This window comes from Onychostoma macrolepis, chromosome 20 (genome assembly GCF_012432095.1).
Source record: "Onychostoma macrolepis isolate SWU-2019 chromosome 20, ASM1243209v1, whole genome shotgun sequence".
Taxonomy (NCBI): Eukaryota; Metazoa; Chordata; class Actinopteri; order Cypriniformes; family Cyprinidae; genus Onychostoma; species Onychostoma macrolepis.
This window is the reverse complement of record NC_081174.1, coordinates 30,977,564-30,994,005: the sequence shown is the minus strand read 5'-3', so window position 1 is coordinate 30,994,005 and position 16,442 is coordinate 30,977,564. Positions and strand designations below refer to the sequence as shown.

The following is a 16,442-nucleotide window of genomic DNA, read 5'->3' as shown; positions in this document are numbered from 1 at the left end:
GTGTGTGTGTAAGTGAGTGTGTGTGTGTGTGTGTGTGTGTGTAAGTGTGTGCGCGTTTTTGTGAAAAGTCAGGACATAGATGTGTATAATGACAAAGGTATGTCAGGTATTACAAGGTGAAGGTGACTTTTCAGGACATTACCCCATGTCCCCACTTTTCAAAACGCTTATAAATCACACAGAGTGAGGTTTTTTTGGGGAAAGTTGAAATGCACAGTCTCCTGTAAGGGGTAGGTTTAGGTGTAGGGTTGGTGTAGGACAATAGCACATACAGTAAGTACAGTATAACAACCATTACGCCTATGGAGAGTCCACACTTTTCACAAAAACGAACATGTGTGTGTAAGTGTGTGTGTGTGTGTGTGTGTGTACAATGAACATCACAAAATGCAAAACATTTTCAAAAATAGAATTTAATGTAGATTTTTTTCAGTGAAGTAAAACAAGAGCTGAGTAGGCCTATATGTAAAGTAAAAGAATTGGATCCATTTATTGTTGATTGGGACAAGCAATATTTTAGGGCTTTAATCATCCTCATCCTCATCCTTAGCATAAGAATGACTAACATGATTCCGTCATTGTGATTGAGAATGACTTTTAAAATGACTCTGGCTCTGCTGGTCTGTGATTATGAGGTCTAAAGTAAGCAAGCATACAGTAAAGACCAATGTTTAGTTCAATACCTTTTCTTGTATTCAACAATAATTAATTGTGGTAAACAGGAGACAGATGCACGCCACCCTGATACTCCAGAAGCAAAGATGGAGAAGTGAGATTGTAAGAGCACTCATACACAGCCGTTGCATGAGGAAAATCATTAAATACCTGTGCTGATATTGCTGTACGTGAATTGAACCAACGAGAGAAAGTCTCTGTTTTGTATGCAAGCCTGTCTCTTAAAATAGTTGATTCTTTATTTCTTACATCAAAATCTCTATAACTTGGCTGATTCAAGAGTATGTCTACAGCAGCCATGAGGGTACTCAGGGGAATAATATGAGTTTTACCACGAGCAGTGTGGTTTAATGCAAAGTCAACTTCTAGACCCGCAGCAAGCATATAGTTTGAATCAATTTCTAGCAAAGAATACATACGATCAAGGTCTCCCTCCACGATCAGCAGCTCATTAATATCAAACCACAACTTGGCTACACTAAAATCAATGGATCCATTTCCAGTGGTCTTCGAATTGGATTTCAGGCCATCAACTTTCATATAGACGTTAGCTTCATTATCTAGCGTTCCCTTAACTGTGACACCAAAAGCATAAGGGAACGTAGAATTTGTGGTGATTTGGCTTACAGACTCAATGGTGATATAGGAAAGAGTTGCATCCAGCTTCAAGGTATTCTTAGCATCTCCATGTCCAGCAGTCTTTGAGTCTTGTTGAACAAAGGTGTACTTGATTGTCAAGTTTGATTCTGCCTTTGGATGGGCCTTGGTGTCAGCAGAAAGTTGATGAGTGGCATAAACAGTGAAACTTGTTGTATGAATCTTAGCAACTGTGTCCACAGACAATACAGCCGCAAAGTTGTCTTCCAGAGTCATGGTGCTGTTATGATTACCCTCAATGTGAGCATTCTCCATAGACAAAGAAGAGGCTAGTTTCAGTCCACTTTTTGTGGTCAGGCTAGTGGATCCATCAAGCTTGGAATTCAATTCCTGAAACACAGAGGCAGTTGCGGCACTAACATGCATCAAGAAATCCTTCGGATAAATACCTGTATTAGCACTGAGGTTGAAAATAGATGACTCGAAAGACACCTCAGAGACCAGGTTGCCCAGTAAAGGAGCAAACCCGCTCTTCTGGTAGACAAGTTTGGTATTTAGATCAATGGGTTGGTCATCATTCAGTTTCAGCTTTTTGACTTCTGGAATCTTGAAAATGGCTGGCACAAACATTTCTGCAATATTCAAGAACCCAGAGCTGGCCACACTATTCAGAGCAGTGTAAATACCCATCTCTGCTTTGTTATTGTTGGCTGTGAAGTTATGGCTGTAGTTGAAATGGTTGAAAGAGGCAACTGCCACAGTGCTAAATTCTTGTAAGTCAGGGTTGGCGATAAAAGTGTAGTCATTCTGGAGATCAACAGAAGACTCAAAGAGGTTGATCTTGGCATTACCTTTGTTCTGAAAATGAATATCAACCTCCCAAGGACAAGTCATGATGTTTGCAGTGTTAGAGAGGACACCGCTGACAGGTCCAACAAGCTCAGTGTCATGGGTTGCCTTGATTTCCACATTCAAATCACTGAAGCGAGCCTTTCCAGAAGCAAACAGCAAACTGTTCTTGATAAATGGCGACTTTGTTTCAACACGAGCATTGAATTCAAGGTGGCTTAGAGCAACAGCATCAGCGTTCACCTTCATCTTCATCTGCAAATGTGTACCGTCAGAGCGGCCTGTGAAAGTCAGCTTGGCGGTGCTAAGGCCCATGTTAAAATGCAGGTCACTCTTATGGGTGCCTTCCTCAGAAAAGTCTTCAAGAGAAAATTTGCCAGATCCTTCATTTTTAACTGTCAGGGTGATTGCAGCACCATCCTGGAAAGCTATAGCCTTCTGAATCAGGGTGACTTCACCAGACAAAGACTGTGAGGGGATGTTCACTTGGTGGTTGTATGATGTATCAAGAGAGAATGATGAAGAATTAGCATTGTTTGAGGCAGATCCATTCAGAGTCGATGATGCCTGTTGGTCTAAAGTCAAATAAACGTGTGTTAACTTGAGAGTTTCAGACACTATTACAGGACTCATCTCAGGCATAGATATCTGTGCAGTGGAATTTAGATTGTAATTCAGAATGCTATGTTTCGGAGAGGTTCCTTTAGAGTAAATAAAAGCCGTGAACAGAGGGTGTCTCTCCGAGGCGTTCTTGAACTCTGCAGAGGTTCTGACGTTGTATACAGGGCTGATGAATCTGACCTCACCATACAGCTTTCCAAAAGATGGCACTAGAAGAGCTGTTGAAACTGAAGGAATCTGAAGAGGACTGTCAAGTTTGTGGTTCTCAGCATTGGCAGGACGGAAGATCTCATTCAGCTTTGTGTAACTTTGGGTGGTGATTGAGCTAAGAAATATTTTAACATCCTCAATGATGGAAAATATCAAAGTACTAATGTGCTTTGGTACTACAGTTCCAACCAGCATACCCTTCACAGTCAATTCCAATGCCTCACCGAAACGGTTGCCTATATCACTCACTAGTTTCGCAAATGCACCGATCCGAGAGGCCACCAGATTTTCCAGGTTTAATGCAAACTCCTGGGATAGAGATGTCAAGGTACGTTTCAGCTGCACAACTCTTCTCTCAAAGTTCAAATTAGACACAAAGTCACTAACATGCTGAGATAAGTTTTGAAATTTGGAAGCAATCCCTTCTCTGTTGATGTAATTCCTCAGGCTCTCGCCCATGCTTGCAAGTGTTATTCTGATGATGTCAGGAACTAGAAGCAAACCATCAATGAAAGGCAAGCTAATTAAATGAATGTCATTGCTTTTACCATACTTTAGGAAGCCAAAGACTGCAAAGTCCTGGTAAGAAGTATTGGCAGTGTTGAACAAATTGGTGTGCACTGTTCCAGACCCTTCCAGCCCAAACTGTGCTGGAGTATTGTAACCGCTGATTTCCTGATTGATGGCATGGTTGTTCACTTCAGCCTTAACAGTTACTTTAGTCTTTTGCTCAGATGGGATCAGCAGAGTGTCAGACTTGCTCTCAAAATGTGATTTGATGTTGACACGGTCTATGTCAAGGAGCGTTGAGATCTTGAATTCATGAGAATGAGCAATGGATTGTGGTTCTACTTTCAGGAGGACTTTTGCATTAAACTGTGAATTACAGTGTCCATACAGGTATATGTCATTATCACCATTAGCAGAGGCATCAAAATTGAAACGGAATGGAATAGTTGTACCGTAAGTGCTGGATTCAACATTAAACACCATGGAGTTGAAACGTACATGATTCTTGATTCTGCCAGAAAGTCCAGCCATCTCCAGTTCAGTGTTGTGGTTAATGCGTGTGCCCATAACATTTCCATTTGTTTTGCACTTAGCAATGCCAGTTAGATTTTTGTAGTTGATCTCAAAGGTCTGCTTAAGCTTCTCCATAGTAAAGGTGTTTTGCAGTGACGTTGTGCCACTAGTGGTCAGGCCATCCATATTGAGCTTCAGATTGGCTTTGTAGGCAACTGTATGTCCCATGAGTTTAGCAGAGGTATCACTGTGAATAGCTAGACCATTGATGTCCAATACTCCTGCGACCAGGTAATGGCTATGTTCTTCAGAGTTGTCAGTAGAGGTCTCAATCTTAACACTGACTGCTTCAACGCCAGCTCTGGTCTCAGCCATGTTTTGGATCCTCAGGCCAAAAGCCTGTGTTTTTGTTTGAGAATTTAGAGCAAGCTGAAATTCCTTGAAGGTGAAATTAGCAGTGTTTGTTAGACGGTCATCAAATGCTGCAGTGTTGGATAGAATTATCAGTCCTCCATTGGCAAAAGCTAAAGCAAAGGAGTTTCGAGCTTGAAGAAGTGTTGAGTCTACTTCCAGTGAAGAATCAATCTTTGCCTCTTGTCTGGATGGGAGTAGAGAGACTGACTGCGTAAGGATTCCTGAACCATTGACTAAACCAGACTCGAAGGATCCTTCCAGGTTTCCATCTCCAGAAATCTCCTCTTCATCAACTTCAAAAGTTCCATTATGCTCCAGCGAAATGTGCACTCCAAAATGGCTAATTACGTCAAGCTTGCTTTTGGATTTCACACTGAGTTTTTCAGCAAGCTTTACTTCCTCTTCAATGCTGATGGTGATATCAGTAATCTTGTGGTGAACCACTGTTTTTACTTTTGTCATGAGAGAATTGCCAGGTGTGGGCTCAACAAGAGCAGATCCTGTGCAATAAATGAAAATGAATCAATCAATAAGAAATCATTCAAATCAAGTGCATACAATGCATGTTTTTTTACCTTCAACCTTTAGGGATAGGAGGTCAGCAGGACTTGTTCCGGTGAATTCAACCTTAGCAGAATAACGTAGGTCTGCAGAAGGATCTCTGGCAGCAGACACAGCTGCTTCTAAGTTGTAGAAGTTGCTGTTTAGTTTTCCAGACATTTCTGCCATCTCAAGAGTTGGCACAGACAGCGACATGCTCACAGGAATGGAGACCTCTGGAAGATTAATGGTAGTAGCTTCAAATTCCAGATCAAGATGAGGTATAATCAGGTTTGGTGTGGAGAGGGTTGTCGGAAAGTTTAGATCTCTAGTTGATTTTCCACCCAAGGGCAAGGGAAGAGTGATGGTATAGTAAGGATGGCCAAAGAGATATTTAGCAGCAACCTCTCTGTTTAAAAACATGTGATGTAAATTTTAACTACAGTTTAACCATTGCGTATTATGAGCAGAAAGTTCACCATACTAGTGACATTAACTCACACATTCAGGAACAGTCTTTCAGGAATAGCGAACACAGGCACGGCAGGAACTCCCAAATACTGCACAATTGGAATATCAACGATGTACATTTATTTAATTTTCATTTAATTAAAAACGTTTCCTTTGACAAAAGCTGATGAAAATATTAATTGAGCTAAGTTCATTATCTTACCGCAGCTGACTTTGCAAGGATATCAAGGACCTTCATTTCATTCTGGGCAATCTGGCCATCAAGAAGGCTATTGACAATGGTTTCAATGACATCGATATTGGGAATGATTCTTTGAATCTCAGAATTGACATGAGACTTTAATCCAGCCTCAATCTTCTCATTCTCTGTGATTGAAGAGATATTTGATAGGCTCAAAATCGTGTAGTAAATAATTAGCTAAAATTTTCTATTCATCATATTACAGAAATAAGTTTTGGACACGTACCCAATTTCAGGATGAGTGTTTGAACAGAAGTCGTCTCCGGGAGTTTTAGGTCACTCTCAAGTTCCAACGTCAACTTCTCATCACGCTTTAGTTTTGCAGAAAATTTAGAATAAATCTGAAGAGGGGCAATGAGCAACTCCGATGATACAGTTTGTTGCTTTCTGTTTAACATCACTGTATTTGTGGCCTCAAAGGGTGTTCCTGTTAGTAATCAAATGAAAAATACTTATTTTAAAGGCAGATTTTATTTTTCCAGGTGTGTAGTAGCAAATAATTCAGCATTATTTTAGTAAGCTGTATTGTACCTTCAGTCTTTATGCTAAATGTGACTTTGTCTGAATCGTCCTCATAGGCGTAGTCGATGGTGGCAGTATACTCTGTGACCTCTACCGATGGGTAGAGCGTAACAGTAAATCTAAACACAGATGCAGCGTGGATGAAAAATATTGTCCTAGGAATAATATGATTTAAATATCAGTATATAGATGATTTTCCATTACTTGGTATCGCTATTGAGAGGAAAATAATGGGAAGCATCATCAGGATACTTAAAGACTGTACAGTGCTTCCATCCAGGGAAAACAGGAGCACATAATTCCTCCTTAATATACTCGCCGTTGGCATGAATGGGCAAAATTTTGGCACCAACAACAGACACCAGAGAACTGCTATATATGGGGAACAATAACAATTTGTGTAAAATAATTATTTGACTTGTTTTAATGTTAGTTTCCTTTTCTGCATTTAAAGTCAAGATGTCTTACGTCACACTGATGAGCTCAGTTGGCTCACGAGGAGCTGGAATGGAAAGCTTGAGCTGGTTGTTGGTCACAGAGAGCTTCGCTCTGAGGCCGCTTTCATGATAGATATTGGTGTGCATCTCCAGACCGGAGAGAACATAGTCTGGGAAGTGAGTCCCAATCTCAGTCACAAACTCAATGCCAGAAGACAGTGCGAAAGCAAATTCCTTCTGTGGTGTAGTCACATTAATTTATTTTAGTATAATAGCAGAAATGAAAGATACATTTTGATAGTAACACATGCAAGTGTGTTGGACTCACCATGCCTGGATTGAAGCTCAATCCTCCTTTGATTCCAGGTGTAAAGGTACCAGACAGAGCAACTCTCAAAGGAAAGCCAGCACCGGTGGGCAGATAGAACTCAGTATCCATGAAGATGTAGTGAAGGAAAAGCTCATTGTCGACACTTGAGAACAGTCTTTTAACAAACTATTGCAAAAATATTATTCAGATGACTTAATCAATTTGATGTTAGGTAAATGCATTCATAAATGTGGTTGGTAAAGCTGTACTCACGTCAGTGGGGATCATCTTAAGGAGCTCGTGAATCATCTTGCCGTCTTTTGCATCAAGATAGCCAAGTTCAGCACCCAGAAGCTTGAGGTACACCATCGCTTCAGGGGTATCCTGGGCCTTTAAGTCCTCAATAAGCTTGTTGACGTTATCACAGATTTCTTTGACTATGTTTTGAGTAGCCTACAGCACACAGAAGATTGAGATTGGAATCCTGCTTTGAAGAAATATGTCAATTTGCTACATTTAATACCTGTCTCTTTTTCCTTTCATTCCTCATGATTGGCAGCATGTTGTCCAAGACCTCACTGAGTTGGGCGGGCATATTGTCGGTAGCATATAAAGTGGTCTTCATGACAGTGTCTGGGAAGAATCCATCATCACCAAAGATGGCCTCCACAATAGGGTCAAAGCCCTTACCCTCCATGCCAATCTAAAAGCAAGAATAAAACCATTGCATTCATACCCAACACATCAAGTAAATATCGGACTTTTATTGGACTCTGTACCTCAATGAAGTCCATTTCAAATCCAAAAGCATTCAAGGTCATCTCCAGCATGACCTCCCTTGGCAGTTCGTTGGGAGATTCAAAGATCATGTTTCCCTCTAAAGATCCAAGTCTATAGTATCGAGAGAGTTTGATGGGTTCCATGATCATGCCAATTTCATTACCTTGAAAGGCCTCTCGAACCTTCCACCTCAAGCTAGGGAGTAAAAATAACAAGATTACATTTTCTTCTGAAAATTTGATTGATAAGTTATCGCGTTCTCTTCCGTACTTACTCCAGAGTCTCTGGTGCTGTAGAGCTCAGGATGTTGGTGATATGAGAGATAATGAAGCTCTTGGCCTGACGGTTTTCCTCAACATGGACAGCTGCTGCCAATTGAGCAAGTTCAGCAGGTGTAGGGTTCTTCATCAAGATGAGGTACGCGGCAACACGCTTCTGTACAGATGCAGCTCTGTCCAGAACAGCATGCATGAGCACCTCACGACCCTTGAAGAGGCACGAAGTAATCTTTAGACTGACTTTAGGCTAGCCAATAGCTGTGGGCATATTAAACAGCTCACCTCCTCAGGTACAAGAATCTGTCTGTAGACCTGGATGGCAGCATGCTGAACTGAAGGGGAGGCAGTTGGCTGGTTGATGCATTGAATAACAGCAGAATGCAAAGCAGGGTGCGCAGCTCCCAGTGCAACCACCATGTTGCCAGTGACCTGGAAAATAATGCTTAGCTGTATAGAGTCTAAAGTTTAATTTATCGGCATGTAGAAATTTGTGTGAACATACCCTTAGAGAAAGAAAGATGTTCCTGGTCACCAGTGCAATCACCAATCTGTTCAAGGGCATAATCAGCCACTGCTTGGATCTCATTGGTGACTCCATCGGTCTCATAAAGCCTTAGATCACACAGAGAACACAATATGTTCTTTTGATGAAATAGTGACAATGGTACATCTATGTACAAAACACACTTATACAAAATATGGATGAGAGTCAGTGGGACAAATCTGAGATTTGTCTGAAAATGTCTTTTCACATGGTTGCAAATTAAGGTACACTACATTAATGTATTTGGCAGATGTTTTTGTCCATTGCACTCAGGGTATACTTTTTATCAGTTCATGCATTCCCTGGGAATTGACCCCAAGACCTTGGAACCATCCTCTACTTTCTGAGCTACGCAGAACTATTAATTGGTCAAATTCAACTCATATGTTAGTTGATTTACTTTTACCTTAATCTAAAGACGTGTCCCTTACCTTCTCACAGCATTGCTGAGAGCATAGTAGATGGGTTTGGTCGGCTTGAACTTTGCCATCGCCAGCATTTCCTTCACAAGGACTCGGGAGGAATGGGGTATCATTCCCATGCCATATACAGCAGCGTCAATCTCAACTGAGGACCTGTCAAAGGTCCTGAAAATCTGCATGATAGCACTGCTGCATTCTGGGGTGCCGCATTGTAGCAAAGCCTGGTACGTCAAAGACCGAGAGATCTCCAGGGCCTCGGGAACAGCGGCTGCCAAAGTTTCAGCTTCCATCTTGCGGATAACAGCTACAAGCTTGTGGGCCAAGTGGGCTCTCTTGCGTCCATCGTTGGTCTTGGAAAGGCCAGAAAGTTCCCTCAAAACAGCAAGAGCAGCATCTTTATCCTGGATGGGGCTCATGTCAACACTGCGGTCAAGATGGAGGGGTTTCATGTTGGCCACATCTGGAGGCATAACAGCACATTTTGCATTTTGTTTGACATTGCAAGCAAGTTATGAACATTCAAACCAAAAATGGTTCTCTTACTGTGGTCAAAGACTCTGTCGTTGTACTCAGCAACTCCTAAAAGGTTCAAGGCCTGTTTACCAGTATTGGTCACTCCATATCTTCCCCTAGTCATAGCCATAGAGACAAACATCAGAAGTGCATGGCCAACCAGCTATGTTGACAAAATCAAGCAATTAACATTTATGCATTTGGCAGATGCTTTTATCCAAAGCATCTACCATTGCATTCTGGGTGTGAATGTTATCAATTCATGCATTCCCTGGGAATGAAACCCATGACCTTGCTCTACACTTTGAGCTACAGGAAAGCTATTTTACTTCACTTACTTGTATGAGAAAGGCACAAGAACATGTTTTTCAGTGCAACTTCCAGAGGTCATGTGGTGCTGCTCATTGTCAAACTTGTAGTTGCAGGTCTGGTTGCTCCAGATCAGCTGAGCAAGAGGATGGTGCTTTGGAAGAGAGAAAGAAAAACATTGTAGATCTCACTCCACTCGTCTCCACTGGGCTTTTACACAAAACTTAGTCCTAGGTCTCAGAATTCACCATGCCAGTGATGAGGGCCAAGGGACTGGTGTGGTCCTTGATTGGTCTGAACTTGTCACATTTGGACAGGTCTCTGTTTAGGGTGACTTCAGTGTCGATGTCTTCTCTGGTTTTCATGACGTAGTCAGTCTTGCACAGGCCGTAGATGGTGGGCTGCAACAGAAACTCAATAGCTATGTTTCCATCCAAAGATGCAAATTTAACTTATGCGCAAAACTGGAATATCACAAAAAAACATTTGAAAGGAGTCAAAGAGAACAAAATCGTAATTTCCTGATAAACTGGCACTACATATCACTAATAAAAAAAGTAGGAGAAGCCACTGAATGTAATAATTTTCATACTGTATATGATAAATTACTTGTGCCTCCAAGCGAGCAGACGAAACACAATAAATGCAGTCATTGCTTTCGGAGGTGTGCAGGTGTGCCTGCTGTTTGGGAACGCAATCGTGTAAGACAATTATACAGAAATACTTTGATGACAGACCAAAAAACATTTCAGATGCTGTGCAATGAAATCGGTTCGCTGGTTAGTCAAGTTATCCCGTTATATCGTGCAAAGTTACATTACTTTTTTGATTCGCATGGTGGAATTTATTCAGTAAATGTTTATGCTCATTTTTTCTTATCAGATAAAACGTTTATCCTATTCAAATGTGTGCATAAGTTCGCATGGCGTTTCAATCCAGCATTTTTTATGTGATATAGGTGGATGGAAACACAGCTAATGTCAAAAGGTTGATTTGGCGTGACCATCTTTCTCTTTCAAGAGTGAAGTTTATCAACAGACCATCTCTTTGTTCCTGTCCTCCTCAAGCACAGGGACAGCAAGAGCAGAGATGATTCCTCTCTTGATGTTGAGGATGTTTATTAGCTCATCCTCCTCGGGGAAAAGCTTGATGTCATCATCTCCCTCAACGGTGAACTTCAGAGGATATCTGAACAAAGAGAGAAGAGTTTGTTGAATATAACGGATATGAAGAGTTTATTTGCAAAAACAGAGAACTCAGTTTTTTTTTTCATTTTCAAAAATCACGTTTTTATTATATCACATTTTTACTGTTTTTTTATGGTGTTTGTTAGCTGTATTTTTTTAGTTATTTGACCTAATCAAAATAATACAGCTGCAGTTTGAGATTAATTGGAATGCACAATGAAAAAACATGATTTTTGAAAATTGTTAAAAACAGAGTTATCTGTTTTTGCAAATGAACTCTTCATATGTCTTTGCAGATTGTCTTATGCAGATTCATAATTCACATGGAAAGATTTTACATACGTGACAGCAAAGACAACACTTAAGGTTTTTTCACACCAAGGATGATAACTATAACTATACAGTTTTAACAATTGTTCTAATATGATGAACGTAGGGTTGGGAATCGAATCCAAGGGCTTGGGAATCGAGAATCATTTCCAAAGGTTGGAATCAATTCCATCAAAGGGATTTGACTCCTCTTTAATACCCTTTTTAGTTCTCTAAACTGCCACTTGGTTGCTTGTTAATAGTCTTGGGAAGTCTGATTCACCTCCCTGAACCGGTTCGTTTCAGACAGTTCATTTAATGAATCGCTTAAGATAAACAGTTGCAGCGTTTTGCCTATACATCTTGGACAAGTTTTGCACCTAAAACATACAATACATACATTTGATGCACAAAAGAGGATTTTCAGGTGTCTAAAGAATATAAAAATTCTCATTATTTTCCTCATTTATTTTTTAACTCGTTATTTAGCTTAAAATGGCTTGTTCTGTAGTCTACAATGAAAGGCTTTGAGCGCCGCACCAGAATACATGAAGATATAATAGATGATGATAATGATGATCAATGAATACCAAGGAAGTGTAAAAGGACATAAGCCTTCAAATCTTGTAGTCACAGCGAGATTAGGTTAACACATTTATTCCAATCTATAAAGAAAAAAAGAATCTAAAATAACAGTGAGGAATCGATTACAAAGTTGACACCAGAAACAGGAATCTGAATCAATTCAATTTCTGAATCGAACAGCCCTAGATGAACAATAAAAAGCCAATCAGAATCAGACTTTAAAGAGCTTGTGCATTTAAAGCGGCAGACTACAAAACTGCAGTGCATGCATATAATAAACGAATGTTATCGTCCGCCGACGTGGATGCAAGTATTGTTATAGTTCTCATTATTGGTGTGAACAGGCCTTTACTTCTCCATGGCGGTTTTAAAGTCCTCAGTGCCAGCAGCTGCTCCAAACACTGGGTTTCCGTCTGCATCGACGCCAATCGCTTCTCTCAGCTTGCAGTCGGTGGTGCGCAAGATGTAGCTGCATGTACCAGGAACTGCAATCTCAACCTAATGCGATATTCACACTGCATTGTTGACAAAACGTTAGTAACTTTAGTGTTTGATGTAGGGAAATGAGCTCATACTTTACCTTGCAGCTGGCCTCGGGGCCATTGACTGCCTCATTCAAAGCGTTCAAGGACTCTGTCTTATAGAAGTATTCATACTTGTTGAAGGGTTTGTATCTTTTGGCCACTAGAAGCAGCAGAGCAGTTCATTAAGAACATTATTACATGCATAAATACATGCTGTCATTTAATACTGAATTTAGATCATTACAGCTGTAGGATTGCATGTAGATTCTGCAGAATAATTTCAAGAAACATACTCGAGCATGGTGGTCCTTCATCCTGCGCTACTGTAATATAAAATAAATGCATGTCATTACACTGCAATCAGGGCTGAAAACATCCAAAATGTGAATCTGTAGTAGTTAAAAGTTCTTTATTGCAGTGGCATTGGCAATGGGGTGAGAAAAGTAAAATTCATGCATAAATGGTCTAATTTCATATGAATCTTAGAAAAGATTCATTAAAATGAAAAAAATAAAAGTTGCCACTTTTATGGACTTTTGACCCTATGTCTATACAAATTCCACTATTAATACAATGACCACCTATGTCTTATTTTATTTTAATTTAATGTATGCATTTTCTATAAACTGGATCTGATTATTTGTATGTTTGCAAATATTCTTCTTGACATGAGATCTGTAAAAAAAAATATTTTTGATTATTTATTATTTTAATTTTGTGTTCTATTGATACTAAGTGAGTTTATATTGATATTCAGATTTTTTGTTATATTGAAAACCAATAAGCAACACATTTATAATAAATAAATGAACAATAACTAAAAGATAATTCAAGGAAAAAACTTTATTTTTTCATACCCCATTGGCAGATTATTATTATTATAATTTTTTTTTTTTCAGGATAAAACTCATGTCATTTTGCATCTTAAATAAATGTATCTTGATTTAAGAATGTTTGCACCTTGAACTTTGCAACATTCATACTGAACTGAATCAACATTTGAACTGAACTGAGCTGTATAATTACTGCATTAACACTGTTATTTTCCTGTTTGAAACTATCTGTACTGTATAAAGCAATACAGAAATAAACGTGACTTGACCAGATACTTACTGGAGAAGGCGATGGTGCTCAAAAGCAGCAAAAGACGGAGCTTATTGTCGCCCATGATGCTTCAGTACAGGCGTCAGTTGATTCAGTTTTCAGATTTCTGACCAGGACATTTATAGCAAACCAAACTTATGTGCTAAAATTTCTGCCCTGACTCCAAAGTTCAAACAAACACTATGACAGAACAAAGCTAATAGAGTTTGACATTGATTTTCAAAAAAAAAAAGAAAGAGAGAGACTGATAGCACTGATAACTGACAGCTGTAAACATTAGGAGATATTAAATACATTAAATATAAATTTGGCCTGCACACTTATACAGTCTGTAGCATGTATGCGCAAAAAAAAAAAAAAGTAATGGTTTATAATTGTTCTATGCTATTCGTCTCACAGTATCAATAAATATTGCATAATGCACCATGTGCAGTTTCCCAATCTTGCTCAATCTATAGCTTAAGATCCAGACTCAGCTAAATTAGTTTTGACTAAACAAGGACATTGAGACAAACATAATGAGGGGGTGTCAAGATGAACTTGCAGAAAATACTCATATGCTGATCTTATAACTGATGCAAGGACAAAACTATGAAAAATAGAGAGACATATGAATGTGGATTATATTTTGGTAGATAGAATAGATTGCTCACCTTTAAATTCAGATTCAGTCCCTAAAATCTGGCTGTGATTTTGATGACCTGTAGACAGAATCTGACATTACATAACCCTGATAGTAGCTGAAAACTATTGCTATTCATATATTTTATTAAACTAATCTGCACAAGTGAGGACAGCAGCAGGACTCTGAACTCTTTACACTGACCTGAATTCATTTTAAACAACAGTATACATTTCTACACACCGCTATTGATATCTGCAGAGGATTTTTTGGAGTTTCTGTTTGGGTGCATTTTTGCTTTTTTAAATTAAATAACTTAAATAATAAAAGTTGCAATTATGAGGAATAAGGCACAGTTAGCAGCTCAGGGTTTCTATAGATTGTAACAGGTTTCTGTACAACTTCAAGAAGTTTATCAATCAATAGTGACTTTTTGGTCTCATACTGTTATTATACTTAAATTGTGCTTTATTTTGTCCTTTTTGCATCTCAGAAGTGTAACTTACTGTCTGCTTATAAAGATCTTTGTTTGGTGTTACGGGGCGAACGAGACGTGAGACATATCCATATGCAAGGCTTTATTCCAAGACGTGGTCACAAAAAAAGGCAAGAGTCAAACAATGGCAAACAGGTATGACACAGGTAAGGCAAAGAATATTCCTAGAGCTAGCGTGGGTCTACGATCGGCGAACAATATCCAGAGGGCTTGACATGAAGGGTAATCCAAATAACACAAGCAATAGTCCAGGCGAGGTGCAAACATGGTCCAAAAACAGCAGGCAAAGGGTTAATCCAAGATACACAGGCAGAAGATCAGGAGCCAGACAACAAGGCAACACGAAATGACTTGGATGTAGCCATAATAGAGTGATATACGCTCAACAATACTCGGCAGTGAGAAGGAAGAGGAAGTCCAAGGCTTATAAAGCGTGTCTGATTGGATTCAGCTGTGTGTGTGTAATCAGTGCAAAGGATGATGGGAACTGTAGTCCGGAGTGACGTGTAACAGTCTGTGTGGTGTGAGAGTCAATATGAAGGAGAGGAGACCTCTTGTGGCAGTCGGACGGAAGACTATGAACCGGATTTGTGACATTTGGGTTTCAAAGAAGAAATTTAAAAAAAGGCTTTCCAATTCCTCTCAACGCGGGTCATTTCAGCTCAGTAGGATATCATTCTGAAAGAAAAACAATATATATTTATAGAGATCTAAAGCAGAACAGAGAGCAATGAGAAATTAAATGAAACTTAATGTAATCGTAGAAACGTCCAGCTTCAGCTGCTGCTTCTCGTCTCAAATCTGGACTGATTTTATCAAGTAAGCGTCAGAATAACTGCAGTCATGTCTCCAGATGAACACTTACTGAAGCAGCTCAGCTTTACTTGATTCTCCATCAATCATTTTCTAGAAACATCAGCGCGTCTCAAATCTGATCATCAGGATCTTCTGAGGAGCTTTACTTTCACTGTTCCTCAGCGGAGGAATGATCTTCATCTCACATCTTCTGAGGAGCTTTATTTCTTCATCTCTCCATCAGCATTGCATTATATGTACATCTCATCTTACTGAGACATATTACTGGAGATATAGAGCGACCGCTGATATTTATGTCAGTATCTGTTATAAAGATCTCATTGATTTACATCACAAGCAGCAGAATTTCATTTATATCAGCATCTGCAGCAAGTCTCTGAATGAAACTGAGCTGTTTTTCCTTCACATTCTCACTGTATCAGACTATATACAAGCCTGATTGATAAAATATGATGTTTTGAAGTTCATTGCATGACAGACTTTCTGATTGAACATGTTCTCATGAGTCTTTGCAGCAGAGCTGGTTTGCTCATACTGACTTCTTTCTTCTTTCCTGTGAAGAACATGCAACATTGTGCTGAGGCTCCGGTCGAGGGGCGGAGTGTGTGTGTGTGTGTGTGTGTGTGTGTGTGTGTGTCTTTGTCTAGAGTTACAGAGCTTCATCTGTCCAGAGGCGTATGGGTGGAGAGACTCTCAAATATGCGTGTGTTCAGATCCAGAGCTCACAGCGGCGTGGAGAAGATGTTTACCAACGCTGGACTTTGTACCCGAAGCCTTTCTGAGTTTCTGAACGCATGCGGACGGAGAGACGAACAACAGAAGTGAATAAAACAAACATGGAGAGCAGAAGATCGAGGAGCACTGGGTGAAAGAGGTGAGCGAGATCAACAAAGCCTTATTATGTCAGATAGTTTCACTTTACAATAAGAGTCCCATTAGTTATTGTTAGTTAATACATTAACTAACAATGAGCAGTGAATTTAAGGTACACTGAAAAAATTATTGGTGTAGGATTTACTCAGTTTCACAAACAATTATAAAGA

At 39.6% G+C, this 16,442-nt stretch overlaps 2 protein-coding genes across 4 annotated transcripts in view; one reads left to right on the top strand and one right to left on the bottom strand.

Moving 5' to 3' along the window:
• The window catches only part of mettl24 (methyltransferase like 24), a 34,458-nt gene that overhangs the window by 463 nt on the left and 17,553 nt on the right, over positions 1 to 16,442 (top strand). For 2 of the 3 annotated variants that reach the window (XM_058755761.1, XM_058755760.1), the window contains one exon: positions 14,609 to 16,273. The gene's annotated coding sequence lies outside the window, so the exon portion shown is untranslated. Of the gene's footprint in view, positions 1 to 14,580; positions 16,274 to 16,442 lie in introns of all 3 variants that reach the window. The other variant, XM_058755762.1, reaches the window with a different exon arrangement.
• On the bottom strand, positions 42 to 14,589 carry apobb.2 (apolipoprotein Bb, tandem duplicate 2). The gene is given in 25 exon segments (XM_058755759.1): positions 42 to 4,889; positions 4,965 to 5,338; positions 5,431 to 5,489; positions 5,603 to 5,766; positions 5,868 to 6,068; positions 6,173 to 6,282; positions 6,368 to 6,535; positions 6,632 to 6,837; positions 6,929 to 7,096; positions 7,184 to 7,363; positions 7,434 to 7,613; positions 7,690 to 7,885; positions 7,965 to 8,176; positions 8,251 to 8,397; positions 8,471 to 8,492; positions 8,494 to 8,580; positions 8,944 to 9,394; positions 9,478 to 9,563; positions 9,786 to 9,910; positions 10,005 to 10,157; positions 10,797 to 10,944; positions 12,190 to 12,335; positions 12,418 to 12,521; positions 12,655 to 12,684; positions 13,475 to 14,589. Coding segments are annotated over 25 exon segments (7,956 nt in total). The 5' UTR covers positions 13,530 to 14,589; the 3' UTR covers positions 42 to 705.